Source organism: Paroedura picta, chromosome 3 (assembly GCF_049243985.1).
Source record: "Paroedura picta isolate Pp20150507F chromosome 3, Ppicta_v3.0, whole genome shotgun sequence".
Lineage (NCBI taxonomy): Eukaryota > Metazoa > Chordata > Lepidosauria > Squamata > Gekkonidae > Paroedura > Paroedura picta.
The window spans coordinates 107,828,133-107,852,846 of NC_135371.1; the positions used below are offsets into that span (position 1 = coordinate 107,828,133).

The following is a 24,714-nucleotide window of genomic DNA, read 5'->3' on the forward strand; positions in this document are numbered from 1 at the left end:
ACCTGGCTTCTGTGTTATGGGGGCATTTCTTCTGAGCTTAGAACACACACATTTTTTTCTTTGTCATTTGCTGTGCCATGGCATCATGTATGCATAGCTCTGCCACGACATGAAATAGAAGCAGCTGCATGCTCCACAGAGAAGAGAAATGTTGCCAGGGACAAAGAAAGCCAACTCATGATCCTTGTGGCCCAATCAACTTGGCCAGCAAGGCTATCAACCCAATCAGTAGTCGAGAATACCCTTGGGCAGTACAAGGTGGGAAGAGAGAAGAGCCTACAAGCTCAGTTGCCAGCCATTTTCTGCAAGCAGCTGCACAGCCAAGATGGATTCCAGCTTGCAAGCACCATCCTTCGCCTCCACCTCTCAGGCTTCCTCCATGCCCTCTACAGCTGGTACAAGGGGACCAACATGAAGGGACAACAAGGTTAGAGACCTCCTGGCCATATTTTCTGATGAGAAGGTCCAGGAGGCTCTCAATGGAATCGGGAGGTGTTCAAGGAGGTGGCGTGCAAAATGAGAGCTCTGGGGAACAATCAGAGAGGGCTCGAGTGCTGCACAAAAACAAAGAACCTCAGGCAGTAATACTTTTATTGTGTTACCTGCAACAAGGTCTCTGGAGCAACACTGGTAACTTACCCCTACTTCAACGAGCTTAGAGGCATCTATGGAGAGGGGGATGGCACTGGTTGTCCAAAACGTGTGGCTCATAGCCTTAAGTTAAAGGTGAGGATGCCTGCCCCAGAGGAGAGCAGACACCAGTAGCCAGAGGACTTGGATGAGGGACCCTCCACTTCCTGCAAGATGCCATGGAGGCAAGCAGCCTTGAAGAGGGACCCAGGGACTGAGTTCATTACTCTGGACCTCATCCCCATATAGCAGTTCCTGACAGTTAGAGCAATTTCTCAGTGGAACAGGCTTCCTCAGGAGGTGGTGGGTTCTCCATCTTTAAAAAACTTTAAACAGAGGCTGGATAGCCAACTGAAAGAGAGGATGATTCCGTGAAGGTCCAAAGTGGTCCATATAAAAAATGCATTGCTCTGTCTGATGAATCTGCAGTTACCTTTGGGTAGGAAGACTATGGCAGTGATTGCTGTTGAATTGGTACTCTGTGTGGATTTGCATCTAGTGCTGACCTAATGTCATAATCTGTAAGGAGTAGCCTAGAGCACAAGAGGTCAGAATACCAGTTTGTACGATGAAGAAGGCTTTTAGACATCCATAGAGCCATGATGCATGAATGGAAGTTTGTACCTTGCATAATAGAGCAAGCAAATAACAAAATGCATATTTTAAACTCCCATATCTGGCATGGTTTATTAAATCACAGTGTAGTTACTGAAACCAGAAACAACACAAGCAAATTAATATTTTGACATAGTTAAATGGTGATACTTCATAGTAAACTCACATACATTTGAATGCGTTGAGTTTTTAAAAAGGACTGGTTATGTGAAAAAAAATCCATGTAAAACTGAAAAGAAGAACCAGATTCAAGTCAGAAAAGTATGAACAGTTATATTTGAACCCAAAATCTAGGGCTAGTTCTGTTGCCAGGAAGGAGAGATTAATATGTAGAATGCATAATGATTTGGACAAATTCCAGTGTTGTGAAAGAAAAATTGTAATGTTTTATTGCTAAATTACAAGGACAGCAAATTTATGGACACTGTACCTAAAGAAAGTAAGAGGATTTTTCATCTTAAGTCTGGAAAACATGTCAGATGCAAAAGAATTACCATTGGCTTAAACTCTTTTTGGGTCCTTTAGGTTTGGACTGGGTATAAGAAGAAAATAACTCACTCTGATGTATGTGTTTCTGGAATTGGGGTGGGGGGTGTGGTACAATGGTAGAGCATCTGCTTTGTATGCAGAGGTCCCAGGTTCAAATACCATCATCTCCAGTTAAAGGCAGTAGGATATTTGAAAGACTTTTAGACATGACCCAGGAAAGTCACTGCCCACAAGTAGACAATAAACTCATGGGGTAACTTGGTATAAGGCACATAAGTGGCACACAGTATTTATCCTTTTAATAAAGCATGGTCAGTCAATCTGTAAACCATGTTGGAAATTAAGCGCAAACATATGCAAGTCAGTGAGTGTACAGAACAAAGCTTTATTGAGATCCAGTTTACCAAGTCAGTTAGTCAGGAATCCTATATATGCTATGGGACTCTGAAGTAAGCATGTATACAAGTACAAGTGCAATGCATCCAGACTGTGGAAAATCTGCTTTATATTCTACGCATATGGTAAGTGCAGGCTTGTCATGATGTCTCATTGCATAAGCAGAATTCTCAACCCCACTCAAATTAACAAGAACTCCTGTACTTTATAGTTCTTTATAGCACTCTGCAATATAACAGTGAGTATTTTAAATGCTTAATCCAGCCTTTCTCAGCTTTTTACGATTAATAATCCTCTGAAATATTCTTCAGGCTTCAAGAAACCCCAGAAATGGCATACATGTGCAGAATATGGTTGAAAAGCATAGTTATATACATGCCCACTTGGGGCCCCTTCCCTTCCCTTCCCATTCCATCCAATCCCATCATTGGCCCTTGGAGGGGTGGGGGTGGAATCAACATGACCATTTATGGTCATATCACCTGATTAATGTTTAACAAAATTTTAAAAATATATAAAAATGAATTAACACGCACCCATTCAGGAAATCTTTCCAGAGCCATCAAGAAACCCCAGGCATGAGAAAGCCTGGTTTAATCCATGCATGTTATCTGGCCACAGTGCTGTATCAAATAAATTTGATTTGATTTGAATCCATGCATGTCCATGATCCAAAAATGCAAGAATTAAAACAATAAATGAACAGGTTGTGCAAAGGCTTTGTATTTAATATCAAACTTCCCTTAAATGAGTCCTCATTTCTTCTTTGGGATTTCATTGTTCCACTTACTAGGAAGGCACTTCTCTTGGCAATGACAGAACGTATTCATAGTTCTGTGGATAAATCGGACTGCCGCTCCGCAGCCTGCTTCCCTTCTTCAGGTTGTTTGGGTTTGTACTGAGTAGAAAAGGAAAACAATGCTGCATGTCAACATGTTTCTCCCAGTTTTTGCTTTAAGTATACATAGTAAGGAACTGTGAACTAGATTTAACAAACGTAATCTGTGCTAAAACACAGCAGTTACTATTAGGCCTGGGATTTACATGAGAAAACATTTCTGCTACTTTGGCCTATGCAAAAATTTGCACTTGTTCATAACATTATTTGGTACTGCTTTCAGCTGCGTCATAAATGCATGGTGTGAAGAAGTTCTAAAGTGTTAACCCCAAGTGTTTACCATTGCATTTGCTTTCAAGTTGCCAAGGTCACTGTGCCATACCTTTCTATTTTTGGAAGGTGGAAGGAGAACAAAAGCCAGTAGACTGATACATGGAAGTTTATTAATTTTTTTGGATTATTGTTAATCCCAAAAGGGGGTGTTCTATTATTGGGTTGTTTTGTATGTTTTTTTTATTATTGTTGTTGTTTAATTTTCATAACCTCTATTTTTTATTATTTCCCACTGGTTTTCATGGAGGATAACTCTTCTTGGGCCTGTACCCTCATGGGATATCCTAACTGGGCAAAATTCAAAAGGACTGTAGGATACCCATAATAAAAAAATTCAGACCAGGGATGTCAGCTCTGGGTTAGAAAATGCCTGGTGATTTTGTAAAACTGAAACCAATAGATGCAGGGGCTGCAATTACAATTGATTTCCAGATTACGCTTTCACTGGAGAAATGACAGCTTTAGAGGGTGGCCTATATGGCCTTATGCCTCTCTGAGGCTCCTCTCCTCTTCAAACCTTTCCCTCCCCAGGCTCCAGGAATTTCTCAACCCAGAGTTAGCAACTCTAAGTTTAATACGTATTCTTCTTTTACACATCGTCATTGTGGGTGCGGCAATGCACATCAGACAGTATACAGTATGCTGGCTGCATCGTTGCTTCACTCCGCTCTTTATGTTTGTTGAAAGCTTCACGCTCAGGGATTCAGAGATATTTAACTGTACCCTGCTCATCACTTAGTATTTTAATAATAATTGTTGCAAACATAACGGGCAGTATTTTGAACCACATTTTGGGTATAATTTCCAGAGTCATGGGACCAAATTGTCGAATGGTTGTGCTGTTGGGAGGTAGGAGCTGGGTTGGGTAGGGCAAGGCAGTGAAATTCTTCCTTTTCTCCAAGCAAAACCCACTGAGGAAAGGAATCCGTTTTCTCTCCTTGACCCTCCTCAGACCCTTACAGTTGTACTTCTGCTTGGCACCAAAAGGCCCAGGTCAAGTTGGTCATTTTGCATACAAACAGTACGTAGGACACTGCCCAGTATTTAAGCATCATTACAAACACAGAATTAGATTTAAGATCAGCCTTCGAGTAAAGAAAGAAATCAGGGGAAAACAAAAAATTGGCAGTGTCATCATAAACAGAGCTGCCTCCTCCTAAATCCATTTGAAGTGAATGCAACCAACTAGCTTTCTGACTGCCAAGTTAGGAGGCTCTGTAAGGCCTTTTAATATATGAGGGCTTTTTATAGGGTTTAAACTGCAGGCATGTACTGGAGGAGGGACAAATTGTGTTTTGCGATATATTTTCTTAATTTTAAGTTTTGGAAGTATAAGCTACCCTGAGCCTAAGGGTAAAGCTAGGCATAATTATTTTAATTAATAAGCTAAATGGGCTTAGAAAGACATAGTGCTGAAAGTTACCACCTTCAGTCAAGAGAAAAGGGGAGGTATAAATATTTTAATAAACAAATATTACTGAGGTTGCCATCCCTCTGAAGAGAACAAGCCCTGGTGTCTTCCAGGCCTAGTCTGCACACACAGGATAATGCACTTTCAATGTGCTTTGGCAGCTGGATTTTCCTGTGCGGAACACACAGGGACAGTTGTTTCAACTGCTGCTGCTACGGTTGCCCATACAGCACAGCAGCCATGAGACTTGCACATGACAGGATTCCCTGTCCTGGTCTCCCAGCAGTTGTGACCCCTTCCCCATCCCTTCATCACCAGGTTTTTTTTTCAGTTCTCTGAATTCTTCTTCTAGAAGAAGAGTTGTTTTTTATACCCTACTTTTCATTGCCTGAAGGAGTCTCAAAGCAGCTTACAATTGCCTTCCCTTCCTCTCCCCACAACAGACACAGAGGGAGGTGGGGCTGAGAGAGCTCTGGGAGAGACTGCTCTGTGAGAACAGCTTCTAACAGGACTATGATTAGCCCATGGTTACCCAGGTGGCTGCATGTGGAGGAACAGGGAATCAAGCATGGCTCGCCAAATTAGAAGCTGCTGCTCTTAACCACTGCACCAAGCTAGCTTCTTTCATTGTGAAAATGTGCCTTTCCTTCCACAGTCCTGAAACCAAATGTGCTAGAAACTTACTTTTAAAAAAATAATGAAATCTGGGGATTCAGGGAACCTGCTACCCATCTTGTTATATTAGTATATCAATGTAGTGACAGTTGTCAATTAAAAAGTCAAAATGGTAGGAGAAAGAAAGAGCCTCTGTGGGGGAAATGGCTGCTGTTTGTACAGGACCAGGAAAATACTATTCTGCTTACATGGCAGCCATTTAGGCTTTGCTGCCTTTCCAGAAATTTGGGGCAAAACCCACCTGGGAAAGAGAGAGGGGAAGCCAGGGAAAACACAGAAGGCACCTTAATGCATCCCCATTCTATGAGGAAGCAGAGGGGGGGGGAGGAGAGAGAGAACAGGCCCCAACAGCATCTTATCCAGGGCAACTAACCTATGTAGAAATGACCTTTTGAATAAATGTACCCAGATGTATTTCACTTTGGGGGGCCAATATAAATATCAAATTCCAATTAAAAGCTTTTGTTTATTGGTACTTATAGTAAGATTAAAACCTTTAACATTTTTTTCACTATGAAACAGTTACAAAGCTCAATGACAGGTACTTCTCTTAGCTAAGAACTGGTTTAGCATAATAGACTGTAAACAATGACCTGAGGATTCCCAGTTTAAATTCTCATTTCAGCCAGTAGGATGGATTTTTTACAAGGACTACAAAAATAATGTATGAGCAGGATGCATTGAGAACTTGAAAGCACTACATGAATGCAAAGGAATTGTTTTTAAGGTGACTATCCCAAAATAAAACAGAAACATGCCATGTGAGCTGTCTTTAAAAGCACGTTGTGAACTGGAAAAACTGTCATTGGAAGAGTTTCAGCATTTCAGGTTGACAGTGAAAATTTAAGAGCATGATTTGCCATCCTCGACAGCACCACTATAAATACCTCTTGCTCCAGCATTACTAGCTATCATAATTTTTTAATGCCAGATTTTACACACACACAGAATCCAAAGGCTGATTTTGAAAGCTCTGATTCATATCAATTTTAAATAGATGTGTACTATAAGCTTAGCAGACTAAGCTGTGTATGTTATTTGAAAAACTGAGCTGTTCTTGTATTGAAACTGATGGAAGTTTTGCCTAGAGCTGCACAGGAATTGCAGCATTGGAGAAATGTGGCCTGGAGAAGAGGAGGTTGAGAGGGGACATGATAGCTCTCTTTTAGTATCTGAACGGTTGACTCTTGGAAGAGGGCAGGAAGTGGTTCCTGGTGACAGCAGAGGACAGGACCTGCAGTAACGGGTCAAAACTACATATAGAATAGTACCAGCTAGATCCCAGGAAAAAAATTTTCACAGTAAGAGTAATCCAGCAGTGGAATCATCTGCCTAAGGAAGTGGTGAGCTCTCTCCCACAGGTAGCCGTCAAGCAGTGGCTGGACAGATACTTATCCTGGATTCTTTAGACTGATCCTGCATTGAGCAGGGGGTTGGACTAGATGGCCTGTATGGCTCCTTCCAATTCTATGATTCTATTGTTAGTATCTCCATAAATATCTACAGAAAGAGTGTTTCTCTTCAGTTCACTGATGGTAACTAGTTATCAGTGTTTGTACATCATTCCAGCTCGTGTAACTGTTTGGGGATTAATTGCTTTAGGTTAACTACTCCAGAATACGTATAGCCATTACACTACCAAGTATAGTGTATAATTAGAAAAATGCTTTTTTGGTACTGCTGATGAGTAACTGCCTATGCCATATGATCCATATGAGCAGGGATAGCGTATATGACCCCTTCCAACTCTGTGATTCTATATGAAATTATAAAACATTAACAAAATGTCAAGATTTGACTGGGAGAGCCAACATAGTCATTCAGCCAAAAGAATACATGGAGATCCATTGAGTCTTCATGTGTTAATGCTATACACAACTGCATAACAGATAAGAATGAAAAATGCAATCAAATACACTTCATGATAAGGTTTTTCTCAGGTGGTAGTTTCTGTCTCCCCACCTACTGTTTTAATATACCATCAGTCAAGCTGCAAAATTTGCTTGGAAAAAATTGGGGAAATGGAGAAACCACTGCTCAGTTACTCATCATTGAATACCTTGAGTTCAACACTCTAGCTGTCTAGATTGTCATATGGGATTTGGTAAATGTCAGAACTCACAACTGCCAATGTTAAACCCATATATAGAAGGACAAGAATATGATCAGGGCATTAGCCTTTGTGTCTGGTGTATGGAGACCTCATTGTCACGTTTCATTGTTTTGATACAGGTTCCCCACCCCACCCCACCTACATACTAGCACTGGGTATTTCATTTCAGCTCCCTGAATTGATTAGATCACTGGCACCTGAAAATTTACTTACTATTGTCTTGAAGTACTGATTCACTTTCTTCTTCTTCATAGTTTTCCGGTCTGGTTCCAAGACAGGAGGGATGCTTGACTGACTCATTCTCGGAGATGCATTTGGATCCTCGAGTGATGGGTTGCACACTGACAGCGTCATCGCTTTAAAACAGCACACACATTCACAATCAAGGAGCAAGGCAGAGTGCATACTAATTATTTTTTGGGGGGAGGGGGGGATCCAAATGTTTGCATGGAGAAAACATAGCATGAGGTGAAATCAGCTTTAATGAAACAGTGTAATTAACAGGCAGCCTGGAATACTACATCTGACTCCTAGTTCTGAGATGGTAAACCTGTGACTAGATTGTATGACTTTAGACTGCAACTTGAGGTTCATGTGATTCAACATCCTTCCTCCACACAGAAATACCCCTCCATATAGAAATTGAGCTGACAGGAAGAAGGGATATAGCCCCTTTGAATGGCTGTGCAGCTTTTTAAGAACATTGCTTTGGCAGTAGCTGCCACCTCAGCACAAATTACTGTGTGTCTGGAGGTAAACTGTGGCAATAATTCTATGGCTTGCTTCACTTCCTTTGGTAGCCATTTTGAGGCAGCCATACAACACTCCATATCCAAATTTCAAAATTCCACAGGGTCAAAAAAGTTGGTAGCCCCTGAAGTACTGGCATAATTCATATTAAATATGAACCTTAAGGGGAAACAACATGTTCATTTTAAGAGAACTTGACAAGAATTTGATGTCGTCATGTTTCTTTGTGCATCCACTCAAGAAAGAATTCTGTCAACAAATATTCCACTCCATATTAAAATATGAGGACAAATTGCTCTGGCACCACTTTGACAAACTCACTGAGGAAGCAATGTTCTTTTTCAAAGACTGAGAAAATAGTTTCTTTACTCAGTATATTTTCAGCCCTTATTGAGACTACAAGGGAAAAAAAGATGCTTGTGCCTTACAGTCTATTCCTGGTATACACTAATCAGGACAGTTGATCAGATCAGTCTATCTCACTTCAAGAAAAAACATCTCAGCACCTAGAGATTGTGCTGGGTCAAAGCTAATTTAATGAAGGCATGCCCAACTCCCAAGGTGATGCTGGGAATGCATCCAAAAATGCAACAAGATCAATCATAAAACCTCATGTGCCTAATATTTGGATGATATTTTGATGGTGTATATGGGAGAGAAAGCATCAGACAGTCCACTGGAAACCTCCCTTAAACAAGTAGGGCATATGTGTGGTAGTATAGCAAAAGAAAGTTAATCTTTACTGTGGTAGTTTCATCTCTATAAAAAGGTAAACATGAAATAAGCCTCCACCACAATTGCCCTGTGTTCCCCTTGTCTAACAATTTCCCGGTACTTTTGCATTTATTCTTTGTGGCAGGTGCTGATGTTAAAATATTAAGGGAGCACAGAAATATGAGGTTGTATGTATTTTGACTACAAGTGTCTGTCAGGCTATTTGCTTGTGTGTACATATTTCATTCAAGACACTCCTTGGTTACTTCATGAAGCTAGAGAGCCTATGATTTTTACAGATTTAGATATTTAGTTAGTATAATATAATAATCACTAATAAATTGGCCACCAATAAAAAATGTCTAATCAGGGACTACAACGTGCTAAATATACTTCTTATATCAAGGATTGCCAAACTTTAGATCTCTAGATGTCCACAGACTACAATTCCCATGAGCCCCAGCCAACTGACCATGCTGGCAGAGACTCATGGGAACTGTAGTGCATGAACATCTGAAAATCCACAGTTTGGCCACCCCTGTCTTATGTTATCTGTATTTAACACACAACACAAGGTCAGTTCTAAAAGATCAGCTTACCTGGTATAGTTGGCATTGAACGGCTGGCAAAGCTCATTTGCTTGAGAACAGATGTTTTCTGAGGAACAGCCAGATGTTCAGCAAGGTTGGTGGCACTCATAAATTCATATTTTCTTGACAGCTGTGTGGCAACAATAACAAAACTGCAACAGTGCCCAGGCTCAGAAAGTGAATTATCCAATCTTAACGGTTGTTATGAAGGAATACATATGCGGTAAAATTACTATATCCAGATTGTGTGCCTTGTGCTGACAAACATCATTTTCAGTTATTTCATGGCATACATTCATGAAATGTGGCTTCTCACAAATAAAGCTGCTCTTGACATAACTACAATACCGTAACACTTCCCAATTTAATAACTAAATGTCAGTTAAACTAACAAGTTAGCATGTTGACCAAGGAATGTCATCTGAAGAGATCCAAATCAGAGGAAATTCTTCAACTGAATTGAATAGACTGTGAACTGTGCTTTAACATCAACATCCATTGGGAACTTCTGAGCAAGTCCTGTTGAAACCAAAAGGACATGCCCAGGGGCAGCGATGAAGAAAAGGTTTATAGGAGTTTGGGCTCTAGATGGTTTGTTTATTATACACCTAAAGACAGCCATTCCTTTTTCTGGTTTACAAAGGATTCACTTTCCATTCATTTATGTACTGTCCACTTATTTAAAAAATTGACATTCTCTAAACATATTCAGCTTTGATGTGTTCTGAGTCTACTTGCATGGGGGCAGGGAAGATTATGGGCATGGGATATGGGTTATATGTAAAAGGGAAATGCTGCATACATTTTCGGTAGCGAACAATTCATGAGACTAGAAAGATCAGAAACATTTCTCATGGATCAGCAACAGTTTTGTGTTTTAGTTGAATTATGCCATATCAAACGACAGTGAATGGCCCAGTAAAAGCTCCCAGAAGTGGTTTCCACTACATGGATGGCTAAATTGTTGGGGGATAAAATTACTATAGTATGATTGTGAGTCAGAATGATAGCTCCAAGAGAAGCCACCAATAGAAAGCTGAGGGAGAAAAATCACAATGATGTAATGCAAAATTAGGGCTTGATTAAACTAATTATGATCGGTATGATCACCCAAGCATCGGTTAACTAGGTTCCATCAAACCAGAATATACAGCCATGGTTTGAAGGTGGTTTAATAACCACTATTAGTAAAATCTATGGCTCACATGGTGCATTAATACAGACATCCTGGCTTGTTCCCTGGTGCTGTCTTCATATATTACTTGATTACAAAAGACACTTGGTCACAATGAAACCAGAATTTGTTTAGGATCTGATTGATTGTTTATGAGCTAAATCCTGCCTTTACAACCTACTTTTGGCTTCAATAAGTCATGGTTTTATGCTCTATCTGAACTTAATTGGAGATGTATGCTCCTGGACATATGATAAATGCAGAAGGTCAGATAACTGAAATGTTACACCCACAGCTTTATTCCACATCTGCTTGTTTTAGTAGGCAAACAGACCCTCACAACAATCTGAATCTATTCTGCAACTGTTTGGCAGGCACATGTTTAGTTTTAGTGATTTTTATGCCATGAGGTACTATAAAGAAAAAAAAATTAAACTCTGACCTCAGCAGGCACAAGAAGCAGCTATTTAAGATTTAAAACTTTTGAAGTTGCATGTTTTACATTGTATACAACCACAGAGGAGAACTAATTTATCCCTGGGGTGAGCCACAAATTAGACTAATACTCTTTTGATTATTTTTTAAATAACTTATGTTCTGGGAAATAACTCTGTGTTCTTAGTGACAATTCTGCCCATCTTTATTTAGACAGGGCTCTTTTTTATCAAATGTTTTTTGCTTTTGCTTTAATGGCAGATTTTTTTAAGACTCAAAAACATTTGGTTCCCAAGGTCTATAATGCAGGCTGATGATATATTAGTGTGATCAAAGTGCTCAAATGATAGATGGTACCAAAAAAGGTGCCAGTGATTTAGTCTTCAGCTTGGCACTGTTTACAGAGTACAGTTTGCAAACTTACATCCTATCACAATTCCTGCCCCCCCCCCCCAATTTTAACAAGATTCATAATGTGCAGAGCTCACTTCTCTTGAAAAGACCCCAGCTGGAACCACAGTTCCTGAAACCACAGCCAGCTGCTTCTCCCTGGATCACTAGCATTAACTCCCACCAAATAGTCCATCTGCCCCTGGCCAGCCCCCCAAAGTGCTGGTTCACTTCTGAAATGGCTCCTTTTGTATATACCATTAGGAACATTCCTAAGTGATCTCCTGCAACTTGCATTAAAACATGCTTTTCAACAAAAGTTTAAAAGGATGTATATTGTCCTTAAGATTCCTGGCCAATAAGGAGATTGACAGTTTGTATTTCAGGACTGTTAATGCAGTACATCAGGACAGTACATACACATTTCATATCAGGAAGTTCCGATGCTGCTTTCTCATCTGGCAAAACCACACTGTTTCTCTTTCCTCGTGGCTTCTGCTTTCTCATCTTAACCTCAGGCAGGGTGCTTATCAGGCGTACATTCTCCGCTGACTCTGACTTGATTGCCTTTGGTGACATGGCTTCTAGTTCAAAACTGCAGAAGATGTAAATTGAGGTAATGTTCTCTTACACTGCCAATGGCTTAATATTACCTAGGCTGAAAGACAGTCCCAACCCGTACTGCACTGCAGACTGATTACATAAGAGAAGCACAGGATGGGGTTTCCTGAGTTTGCAGCAGAAAATGAAGATCATAACAGGTTAAGCAAAGTAGCCTCCTATGTAGACTTTTTGAAACAACGTGGAATTAGGGGAAAGAAAATGAACAGAAGATGCTGAAGAGTTTAGGTTTAGCTATGTTGGCAGAGTTTGAATGTGCAGAGAGAGCAGAACACTAGGCTGCCGGAAGAATAAAGTCATTGATATTTATGAAGAGAAAGAACTATGTATAGAAAGAGGAGAGGAGAGGAGAGGAGAGGAGAGGAGAGGAGAGGAGAGGAGAGGAGAGGAGAGGAGAGGAGAGGAGAGGAGAGATCTAACTAGGCCTAACTGTGGTCTGCAGTCATTCTGACCAGCTGCTGTTCTGGAGGCAAGCAGGGAGAAAGTGTACTCAAGAAACAAGAAGCCAGTCAGGACACTGGAGAAAACAATCTGAAAATCATCAGGAAGTTCCTATCCTTTCTATGCTAAATATATACATATCTTCCAATACTTTATATTCTGTCCAGTTATTCACACTGTAGATCTTGCATAGTCCAACAAGAAGAAGAAGCGTTGGTTCTTATATGCCGCTTGTCTCTACCCGAAGGTGTCTCAAAGTGGCTTACAGTCGCCTTCCCTTTTCTCTCCCCACAACAGACACCCTGTGAGGTGGATGTGGCTGAGAGAGCCCTGATATCACTGCTCGGTCAGAACAGCTTTATCAGTGCTGTGGTGAGCCCAAGGTCATCCTACTGGCTGTATGTGGGGGAACACAGAATCGAATCCAGCATGCCAGATTACAAGTCTGCACTCCTAACCACTACACCTCTCAAGCAAGAGGAGCTTGCTCACCATCTTAGGGAAAGCTTGCAAAAGGAATTTGAAGAAACACCTTCTCTAAGTACTTATGGAGGCAAAAAGATATGTGAGATACTTCAGTAGTCACTTCAGGAAAACTGGTGTGGAAGCAAACATGAAGTCCCTTCTCCTGTATGCCACAGTCACAGATCAGGAAGCACATGCATTGGAACTGAGGGGATTCTGCAACTCACATCTGACTGTTACACAGGAGTTGAGCCCTGCACCCATCCTCTGAACGCCATAATGCATAAAGAAGCCCTTGTAGACACATCAGTGTCCTAAGATAGGTGGAAAGGAAATCTAGCAAGGTAATCCCCACATTTGGGAAATAAACACACATACTATTTTTTTACATTATTCTTGGATGTGCTCAGTACTCCTGAAAACAATATAGCAATCTGATCCTAAATAGAGTTATGTCCTTCTAAGTCCATAAAAGACAATGAGTATAGAAGAGTATAACTTTGCTTAGGATTGCAGTGTAAATGACAAGACAACCTGGCAGGTCAATGAATAAATTCTCAGTCTTAACCAGTTAATCAGCCCAGCACTGCTAATTTTAGAAACAGCTTCGCTTTCTACCCATTTGCTTTAAGAAAATGAAAAGATTAAATTCCTCCTAGTCTCAGCTGAGACCAGTGTCAAATACTATGGGGTTTTTTTGACAGAAATTGAAACCTATTTAAAATTGAATTGTTCACTATTGAATGATGGAATGATGACTATTGTTTAGCAATTTAGAATGACTTTGCTGCAGCATCCCTGAACACCTCAATGAGAGCTGATTAACACAGAACTAACCTTTCTAAGGCAGGCGTGGTGGGTGTAGCACAGTCAGAATTCATGGAGCTCATTGAAATAATAGACATCTGATGATATGATCTCAGCATAGATGTTGGCCGACCCACTCTCTTGTCATCAAATTCCGGCTTAACAGAAGATACAAAAAATAAACACTCTGAAAAAATTTATTATTGTTATTGTTGTTGTTGTTGTTAAATTTATAGTCTGCTTTCCTCCTGGGACTCAAGGTGGCTTACATAAAAACCCATTAAAAACTGCAGTCCCATTAAACCCAAAAAATCTCAAGATGGCTAAAAAGACCCTCCTACCACCCCACAGTCATCAAGCAAAGAGTTTGCCTGAGAGTACAGGCTCATTGAGGGGGGCTCATTGATCTTAAGAAACCCGGCTTCAACTAAAGACTTGGTAGAAGAGCTCCATTTTACAGGCCCTGCGGAACTGTGATAGCTCTGTCAGGGCCCTCAGCTCTCCCAGGACCTCATTCCACCAGGTTGGGGCCAGGACCAAAACGGCCCTGGCCTGGGTTGAGGCATATCTTTCTGGAGCCACCAACAGAGCCTGCACAGTGAAGAGCCCTACAGGGGGCATAAGCAGACAAGCGGTCCCTCAGATAGGCAGGGCTGAAGCTGCAGATGGTCTTAAAGGTCAAGACCAAGACCTTGAACGATCTGGGCCATGACTGGTAACCAGTGCAGCTGCCTCAATATAGGCTGGATATGGGTCCTCCAAGATTAACCAGTGAGGATCCTTGCAGCCACATTCTGCACCCGGTGGAGTTTCTGGGTCAAGCCCAAGGGTGGGCCAGCATAGAGTGAGTTAGAGAAATCCACCCATCACATGGATCACTGTGGCCAAACAGTCTGGAGGCAGGCAGGGTGCTAGTAGTTTTGCCTGGCAAAGTTTTGCCTGGCAAATGCTGTCCATGCTACTCCTGTGACCTGTGTCTCTATCGATAGGGAGGTGTCCAGGGTCGCTCCCAAATTCCTTGCTGTGGGCAAGGTGTTAAGGTGAGCCCCTGTGAAAGTGGGAAAGTGCACTTCCTGTCCTGCCTCTTTCCTACTCAGCCACAGGACCTCCATCTTGGAGGGGTTGCATTTCAGGCGGCTCTGTTCTAACCATCCAGCTACGACTGGCAAATGTATCCGGCAGGGGATCTGGGTGGCCATCCATGAGGAGCTAGAGCTGGGTATTACCTGCATATTGATGACATCCCATCCCATAGCTCTGGACCAGCTGTCCCAGAGGGCACATATAGGTGTTAAATAGCATGGGGGAAAGTAATGCGTCCTGTGGGACCCCACACAGAAGTTCTTACAGGAGTGACAGAGTATCGCCCACTGCCAACCTCTGTGTCCAGTTTCAGAAAAAGGAGCATAGCTATTGAAGCATTGTTCTCCAAATTCTAACCCCAGTGAGGCGGTGGGCCAGTAACTCATGGATGACCATCTCAAACGTGGCCAACAGATCAAGCAATATGAGTATGCCGATCGGCCCCAATCCAGCTGGTTCCAGAGATCATTCATCAATGCGACCAACACCATCTCCACCCCATGGCCAGGATGGAAGCCCGACTGGTATGGCTCAAGTGCCAAAGTTTCCTGTAGGTGAGCAAGGAGCTGGTCTGCCACGGCCCTTTCAGTAGAAGGGAGAAGGCAGTTCATTTGACCCAATGGAAAGAGGGGAAGGAGGAGAACAAACAGAAAATTCTTCAGAAAGGGAAAAAACGATGAATTTTGTTTCCTTTTTGGTTAATCTTTGCTGCAAAATTTTGAGAAAATAATACTGGGTAGATTCAGGTAGTTAGCTGTGTTGGTCTGAAGCAGCTGAACAAAGTTCTTTAAGACCAACTAAGTTTTATTCAAGATATAAGCTTTCATGTGCATGCACACTTCTCCAGCTACCAAGTATCTTTGTTGATCTTAAAGGTGCCACTGGACTCAAACTTTGTTCTACTGGGAAGAATGTGTGTTAGTTAACTTGGAACCTGGCATAGTTCCGGAATGCCAGACTAATCCAACCTCTGTCCCCCCCACCCCACCCCACCCTTGGTGTTTCTGTTCTGGCTGGTTGAGAAAAACAATGTTTCCTCTGATTCTTTCATGAGGGAGCCAGAAACCCCAGAAGTGCTGAATAGGCCTGGGATGCATAGCCATGTAAATGCCCATCCAGGGCTCTTCCCACTCCTTCCAGGCCCATCACTGGCCCTTTGGGGAGGGGAGGCAGGTCATATGGTCATATCACCCAATAAATGTTTAACAAATTTAAAAAAAATATATGAAAACTTAATTAACTCCCACCCTTTCAGGAAACCCTTCCAGGGCTAATAAGAAACTCCAGGGTTTCACGAAACCTTGTTTGAGAAAGCCTGCCCCAGGTTCTTGTAACGTGAATCTGGGGATGAACAGTGACATCTATTTCACTATTTATCGACCCTGCATATACTTATATACTGCATATACTTAGACCCTGCATATACTTAGAAATATTTGTATTGGCTGAAAAGTCTCTACATTCTCCAAACCAGCAAGCTGACAAAGAAGGTGACAGCACAGGATGATGAGGTAAGAGTAAATTACCAGAGCTACAGATATTCTTCCAGATTCATTGTGAAGAATAGAATATTTTATGACAGAGTGAAGTCCATGACTAAGCTGCCCGCTGAACACAGGTCACCCCATTATTCCCCAAGAGTCTGAGTATTTAGCTTATCATTCAGAGTTTCATAGGTAGAGGAAGCATTTCCAATACATATGCGCTATAAAAACATGTCAATCTTTCAGATTTTAATACTTGCAAGTCAAGACATTTTTAATGATTGCAGAGATATTATGAAACCTGTATGGAAATTGGAATGTAATCTTATACTTCAGGCTCCATCCTGACACTGTCTCATTTCACTCAGCAAACCACCTCTGGCAAGAGACTCAGGGAAGCCATTTAGAGTTTCCAAGTTTATTTTCAAATACGTTTTACATTTTATGTGCAGTGGGAATTGTTTCTCATCTGGTGAGTCCCAAATGCAGTGGGAAGAGACAATCAGCACAGCTGCCTTTCAGGTGGAAAAGGAGAACTGTACTAGCAACCAGCACCGGATGATAACACGAGAATATTTTTACTTTTTGGATTAATTGGCTTCCCTGTGTAGTGGAAGATGTATTAAATACCACCTCCACCCACACTTATTAATTGTGAGAAATTTTCTTCAGAAGCAATGAAGTAATTTATTTTGCTGCATATCTCTGAGGGAAATTGCTTTTTAGCAGCGTACTTCTATCTGTGCTGAGTTTCAGATCAACATTGAATTGGTCTGAATGGGAATCGAATGGGAAATGTTAAGCATGAAAAGAAGCTCTAGAAACCATGTCCCCATGGCTTAGTCATTATTTCTAGAACAATACTAAGAGCATTTCTGCACCCTTTAAATATAGTGTAATACTTACCTTAAGTAGTAATATTTTAGCCCCTCCACATGACGTCACCAACATCCAGCATCTGGGCAGCATCTGGCCAACTACATCCTTCATTTTAAAGTGTTAGTTGGTGAATCCCCAAAAGTTGATTCACCAACATATGTTGCGCTACCTAATGGAGAGCAACCAGCAGCCCACCAGGCAAATAAAGGTATGGAGGCTCAAATGCGCAAGGCGCCTGCCTCGTCCCACCCTTGTTTCCACCCCCTCTTCCGGTGGATAAGTGTGCAGGCGATGGCAGAAAGAATTTTTTCCAAACGTTAAAAGAGATCTTTAAAAGAGAGATCTTTTAAAGAAGCCTCCCCATCGGATCACATGGGGGAACTGGGCACCGTCTCCTCCCTCCCTCCCTCCCTTTCTTGAGAGGCAGGGTGAGGAGCTGCAAGCCCACAGCAAGAGGCAGGTAGCCAGCAAGAAAAGCCCCCCGGCAGCCATCCCTGCCACCCACAGCAAGGGAACTCCATGGAGTATGTGTACACATGTGTGTGTGTGTGCATGTGCAAAGGGGAAAGGAGACAGCAGCAGCGAGCCCTCAGTGGGTTGTGTGTGTGTGAGCACGCGAGAGGGGAAAGAAGCAAGCCTCATTATTCCATAAGCGGTGGCAATAAAGAAGCACTATGCATCTGTGATTAGATGCATAGGCGTTTCAACGGAGAACTACTGATATATTTTTTTAAATTAGCAGGCATCACAGGCCCTTCAAAGTATGGAGAGAGGGGAATGGCTGCCTGGCTTGAGTGACAGGCGGAAGAGAGTCCAGTGTAAATGGCATTGCTCTCTTCTGCCATTTCCAGCAGCACTTGTGGAGGGTGAGAAGCACGAAAGGGCAGCAGAGAAGAGTAAGACAGCAAAAAAGGTGAGGAGGGGCCGGGAGGCACAATTATATGTAGTGTTACACCCCTCAGCTGGCTTGACTATTTTTACCTATGTACAGAAATGCCACAATAATCAGCATCTGGGAACTTTACATGTAAAGTAGCCCAGATTGTATTAATTCATGACAAAATCAGCTATAGGAATCTTGGTACAACTAGCTTTGTAAAAGGGACAATTTGCTGATTAAGTATCAATTGGAAATCTATATCAATTCCAGGATAGCCAGCATGAGAACCAGTCAGACCATCATGCAATTTAGATGAACTGAAATTGATTTAGATAGCCCAGGCTATCCCCAGCTAGTATTTGGATGGGAGACCTCCAAGGAATACCAGGGCTGCCTTAGAGGCAGGCAATAGCAAACTACATCTCTTGCCTTGAAAACCTCAAGGCATCACCCTAAATCAACTGAGACTTGATAGCACTTTCTGCTGCCACATTTTACCAAAGCGATACTTCTGGCAGCAAATGAGCACCGCTCTTTCTGCCAGGTTCTCCTTCTTTCTAGAAATGACAGTTGATTGGAAGTGAATCTTAAAAGGAGTCTTGGGTAATGCCATGCATAGTAAAAACCTGGGGTTTTAGCATAAAGAGGCCAATGAGCCTAAAAAACGAGAGGGGAGGGGGCAAACAAAATAGACAAATATCTACAACTTACTTGATTTAGCCCATCAAGAAATGTTACAAATCCAGCGGTCTTTCTTCAGTAAAACTCACCGGGATTGTTGAATATTGTTAAAGCCTGCCTGGGGAGTGTGTTCCTGCCACGAACAGAATCCACCACCCCCCATCCCCGCCCCATATGCAGCAGTCCTCTCATCCCTAATACTATCAAACATTTAATCTAATTATTCAACTATTTAGTTGGCTGTATTCCAAGAAACATCAGAAACACATTGAGGCTAATTCTATTCTGCAGGCTCGGTATGCTACCATTTTAGATTTAGTTAACGTATTGTTTTATTGCACTTAGTAAGGCTTGCTTATGTGAGCAGATTCAGCTCACAGTAGGAGTCTTCCAGTAACCAGGACCCCTGCATTTTATCTAGAACACAGCTCTGAGCTTATAAAAATTACAAGTAGGTTAAGGGAAGGGGTCTGGCTGGCAGCTTTCCATTAAGGTGTTTTAACTCTTTAACTATGTGGGAGGAAATGAGCAACTTTCACACTAACAGGGATCTCAGGTTTGTTTGTGAAGATATATTAGATGATCTGGCTTCAAAATGAAATAGCACTTTCAGATCACAAGCCAAACCTTATGACATGAAGGCTTACAAGTTTCCAGTTTGCACTTGAGAGCTGGAATAGAAGTTGAATGCTAGAGGGTAATTCAAAGCTTACCAATTCTCTGATGCCATATTGTTTCTCCACTTTGATCTTTAAATGCCTGTAACATTCTTCCATACGTTCATGGAAAGGACGAAGGCTATCTGAAACCCTTCTCTCATGAATCTTAATCCCAGCTCCAAGAAACGGAATCTAGGAGAGAAAACAAAAATCCAGAATTCTAACTATGCAAAATTTGTCAAAGTCACCTGTATTCACAAGTTAAGAATTGTAAATATATATTCCAATAGATAGCTCCCTTAGGCAAAAGAAAAACAGTTTGGTACTTCATCGGAAACTAAAAAATATTCTAAATGGGAAGAGAAAAAATAAACTTTTCTTTCATCAGAACTCATTAGTATGATAATGCTAAACTGAAGGTCATGTCTATTTTCTTACAGCACACTGTTGGAACACATGGGGAATGTTCAGCCTTTAACATCATTGCATTGCATCATTGTACACATGTTTGGTGTAGTGGTTAGGAGTGCGGACTTCTAATCTGGCAATGCCGGGTTCGATTCTGCGCTCCCCCACATGCAACCAGCTGGGTGACCTTGGGCTCGCCACGGCACTGATAAAACTGTTCTGACCGAGCAGTGATATCAGGGCTCTCTCAGCCTCACCCACCCCTGTCTGTTGTGGGGAGAGGAATGGGAAGGCGACTGTAAGCCGCTTTGAGCCTCCTTCGGGTACGGAAAAGCAGCATATAAGAACCAACTCTTCTTCTACACATGGTGATCAAATCCCTACTTGGCCATTGAAAATACTGTGCAGCTGGTGTCTATGTAAATTTTAAAAAGCAGGAAAATGTTGAGGTCCCCATGTTCTGGTTGTTCCCTCAGTACAGCAAGTGTGGCATTGTGGTAACAGTGTCACATTAGAACCAGGAAGACCCCAGTTCAAATTATCATGCAGCCATTAAATTCCAAGTGACTGTGGGCCAGTCTCTCAGCATAATCTACTCATACAGCTGGATAAAATAAGTGGGAGACACATGTATGGCCCTAGAAACTCCTCAGAAAGTAATAGGCATATTTTTAACCCATGAGATTAAAGCAGAATGCCCTAATTTGTACACTGGGCTGACTAATGCGTACACAGGCTGAACTAATGACAAATGAATACTGTGCTAGAAGGGAGAGCGTAATAAATATTTAGACATCAATATGAGGGAAAACGTTTATCCCATTAGGAAGACACTAAAGATTTCCCTACACATTTACAACACCCACAACATAGACATTTATTTAGTTTTTGCACAGCAATCAGTATTTGTTGTTGATTCACATGTCAGAAGGGAGGAAGGGACTGACAATTACTAAGGCTTACTCAGGAATAGACTGGCAGCAATAAACATTGAGGTCGTGAAAATAAAGGTTTACTATCATGCTTCATCCCTCATGTAGTTTTGTCGCAACATTAAGTGTTTTGACAAGGAAATAAAAATAGAAGTGATACTTCCAGTGTGTCTAAGTGTGTCTTTTACTTCTCTCTGCTGTTGCATCTTTAAACAGCAAAAGAACCAAGGAGGATGGCTTCCTCTAACACACTCTTTGACCGTTTATGGACAGTAGTGGCCATGCCAGGCCACTGCCGATGTATTTTGGCGGAGCAGCATGCTCCACAATTTCTTGTGTCCCTATGGGGGATGCATTTCAACGGCAGAGCTGGTTCTGTGGTTCAGCAGCAGAGCGGCAGAACTGATTTCTGTGTCCCCACGGGGGACTTTTTTTTTAGATGAAGCAGTTTGTCGGGGAGGGGGGATTGCAAGAAGGTGGGATTGCATTTTCATGCAATTGACCTTCCTGCTAAATGACAAAAAAAAAAAAAAATTGACCCCATGGCACTGCAAAATACTGCAGAGCCTAGTGGGGCATCTTTAGTCCCCCTCCTGGCCACCGTAGAATGGGAAGGACCTACTTTGTGCACGGGCCTGGTCACTGATAGGTGGCCATGGCAAAAAGGGAACGCTGGATTTTCCAGTATTCCCTTGCCATGGGCCATCAGAGGTCCTAAAGCGAGCCAGGGCTGGGAGGGGTCCAAGCTGGCGCTGACATTGTGCATAAGTGGGGATTAGTCCCGCTGTCATGGTGGCACCAGCCCAGCCTTTCCTGCCCATTCATCATCGGTCTTTATCTGTCCATTTGATTTTTATACCACCACTTCCCTCCACCCCATGTGTGACTTCATCAATGATCACTGAAGATTACGTGCAAGAGCGTAACACTGGCCACCAAAAACAAAATAAAAAAGGGAGAATCCAATTCCCCCCAAACAATTAGGCAACCAAAAGCATGGGGGGAAGCAAAGTGAAAAAAATCCCGAAAAATACAAAAATTAAAAACTATCTAACTCTAATAAACTTTAATAAAAAACAGAACAATAAAATCAGAGGATTAGAATAGATTCTCCCGCTAACCTGAAAAAAAATCTTGGGCAGGATAATAACAATACAGTACATGTAAGAATGTCAAAAGAATCACTTTCAAATGACCAGAAAAACTTGGTAATCATCAGGGCACACGTATTTGGGCCTATAAAGCTTTCTTCAGAGGTCGTGGAAAACTATATATCAATTATTTATTTATTGCACAAAGTAAAACAGACCCAACCCAGAATGGAATAAAACAAACATCTTTACATAATTTTTACACTTAAAATAATGGGGGAAAATATTTATACATCCAATGGCCTTTTCTAAATATCACTCTAACACTTCCCTAGCCCTAATGCTCCCTCTAAAACTAATCAGTCCCTGACCTTAGCAATACTTAAGATCACCCTAACCCTAAAATTAAACCCATTGTGAATACGCATTTTCCCCTATATTTTTTGCATGAGAAATAATGGAAAAAATATTTGTATATCCAATGGCCTTTCCTAACCATTTGATCTGACATGTAATCATAGAAAGAGTTGGTACAAAATCTCTATATACAATGAATCTCCATTCTCCAGACAGCCTTGTGTTATAAAAAAGAAGAGATGCTGTTATTTCTAATATTATTAGGATAGGAAAGCCTATGTAAACAATGTATTTTAAATTGCATTATGCTGTATCATTGGAAACAAAATCAGCAAGTAATATGTGAGGAAGAAAGGGCAGCAAACATCTTTGTACTGAGTCTAGCATTGTATTACCTGCCAAGCGATCAAGTCTTTGAGTCTATTTAGTTTCTCCAAATCCTCTGGATGGTCCCTTATGTATTCATCTGTGAAGAAAGCCTGGAAGCAAAAAACAGTTAATTCAATTTTTGTTCTTGATTTTATAAGATTCAGTGCTGTTTCCAATATTGTGTTGGTGATATAATACAATCAAATGATTATTTTACTTCTAAAATAACAATTAAGAAGAAGAAGAAGAAGAAGAGTTGGTTCTTATATGCCGCTTTTCCCTACCCGAAGGAGGCTCAAAGCGGCGTACAGTCGTCTTCCCATTCCTCTCCCCACAACAGACACCCTGTGGGGTGGGTGAGGCTGAGAGAGCCCTGATATCACTGCCCGGTCAGAACAGTTTTATCAGTGCCGTGGCGAGCCCAAGGTCACCCAGCTGGCTGCATGTGGGGGAGCGCAGAATCGAACCCAGCATGCCAGATTAGAAGTCCGCACTCCTAACCACTACACCAAACTGGCTCTTACCGTCTCTTACCGTCTCGTATTTAGCAAATCCACCCATAACCGCTGGGTCAACAATTCCATTCAGAAGCATGGAGAGTGGGTTAATTGGTAGATTTTCATCACTCTGGTATTGATTAATCAGCATCAGAATCTTCTCATTGGTCATTGACATTGTTTCTATGGCATTCTCCAAAGGACTAATTGAATTCTATGAGGGGATGGGAAATAAAGAAAATCATGTATTCCATTTGAATCATTCTTCATTATCCTCTTGAAAACCCGAGATAATCCTACATTAATGTTGTAGCAAATGGAATATTACGTCTTCAGAATAGTTACAGTGACTATCAATGATCAAATAACATTGTGCTGCCATTTTTAGATACACAGAATAAATTCACTGGTAAATGCAATGTTTTGCAAAACTTTCATTGTTATTGTGATTTTACAGTCTAAAATGGGACTTAACAATATATGTATTAAAAATAATCAGAATTTTAAGACTTACCTGTGACATAGAGACAACCTCAAACCAACGCAGGATTCCAGGCAGTTTGTAAGCTGTGACAAATGATGTTCTCTCAATCCACATTGACTATTAAAAGAAATTCCAGAGGAATACACAAAAGTAAAAACTGTATTGTATAACATTAAGGACTTATTGGAATTATGCATTAAATAATAACATAGAGGTATTTTTTGAGGCAGCGAGACAGAAAGAAATGAGCAAATAACAACAACAAAATTATTCAGAAGAGAAAGATGTTGGGGAGGAATGAATAAAAGATTAGATAAGGACACTGTTGTACAAAATGCCAATGCAAGGGAGATGTAAAAAGTGAAACAGCAATATTGTCATAAAGTGAACAAAATATTAACTCGAACCAGGGTAATTTAGAGTAAAAGGTTCATCCCACGATATAAGCAACACACCATTTGTTATTCCATCTGGTTTAGATATATAATTATTGCTTTAAGGTTTCATACAATTATGTATAAAAGACACAGTATTTTTTAAAAGTATCATATTAACAGAATGTTTAAGGGAATAAAATCTTTTTCCCAGATCTCTCATTCTCTTTCTGACACAAGGCTGCTTTTGATATTTTATTTTTTACTTTTTAAATCCCATGAATCACTTCAGTCTTGTTTTGTAAACACTAAGTTTACCTAGGAAGCAAGTCAGCAGTAGAGCAGAGTTTACTGGGAGGTGGCTTAGACTTTCAGACACCCTTAGTCAAAGGGTGACAGACTTTCAGAGATGTGAAACAGTAAGGTGAGGCCTTACTTTAGGCTATTGGCATGGTGTTGTGGTTAGACAAGGTCAGGGAAGGCCTGGCTTAAAATTCCAACTCAGTCATGAAGTTCTGAGAGTGACCCTGGGCCACCCACCTTACCTCAAGCTAATCCATCGCATGGGGCTGTTATGAGGATAAATTGGGCAAAGAGAACAACATATATTGCCCAGAGTTCCTTTGAGGAAGAAAGGAATAAAATGTAA

General features: G+C 41.3%; 1 protein-coding gene across 1 annotated transcript in view; it reads right to left on the reverse strand.

The window, feature by feature from the left end:
• Nucleotides 1-2,099: 2,099 nt before the first annotated feature.
• The window catches only part of DOCK2 (dedicator of cytokinesis 2), a 430,014-nt gene continuing 407,399 nt past the window's right edge, over nucleotides 2,100-24,714 (reverse strand). Inside the window, exons 44-52 of the mRNA XM_077327133.1 lie at nucleotides 23,722-23,808; nucleotides 23,245-23,421; nucleotides 22,737-22,820; nucleotides 19,608-19,745; nucleotides 13,918-14,045; nucleotides 11,974-12,148; nucleotides 9,564-9,684; nucleotides 7,714-7,856; nucleotides 2,100-3,028 (exon numbers count right to left, since the gene is read on the reverse strand). Of these exons, the coding sequence (XP_077183248.1) occupies nucleotides 2,957-3,028; nucleotides 7,714-7,856; nucleotides 9,564-9,684; nucleotides 11,974-12,148; nucleotides 13,918-14,045; nucleotides 19,608-19,745; nucleotides 22,737-22,820; nucleotides 23,245-23,421; nucleotides 23,722-23,808 (1,125 nt within the window). The 3' untranslated portion in view covers nucleotides 2,100-2,956. The remainder of the gene's footprint in view (nucleotides 3,029-7,713; nucleotides 7,857-9,563; nucleotides 9,685-11,973; nucleotides 12,149-13,917; nucleotides 14,046-19,607; nucleotides 19,746-22,736; nucleotides 22,821-23,244; nucleotides 23,422-23,721; nucleotides 23,809-24,714) is intronic.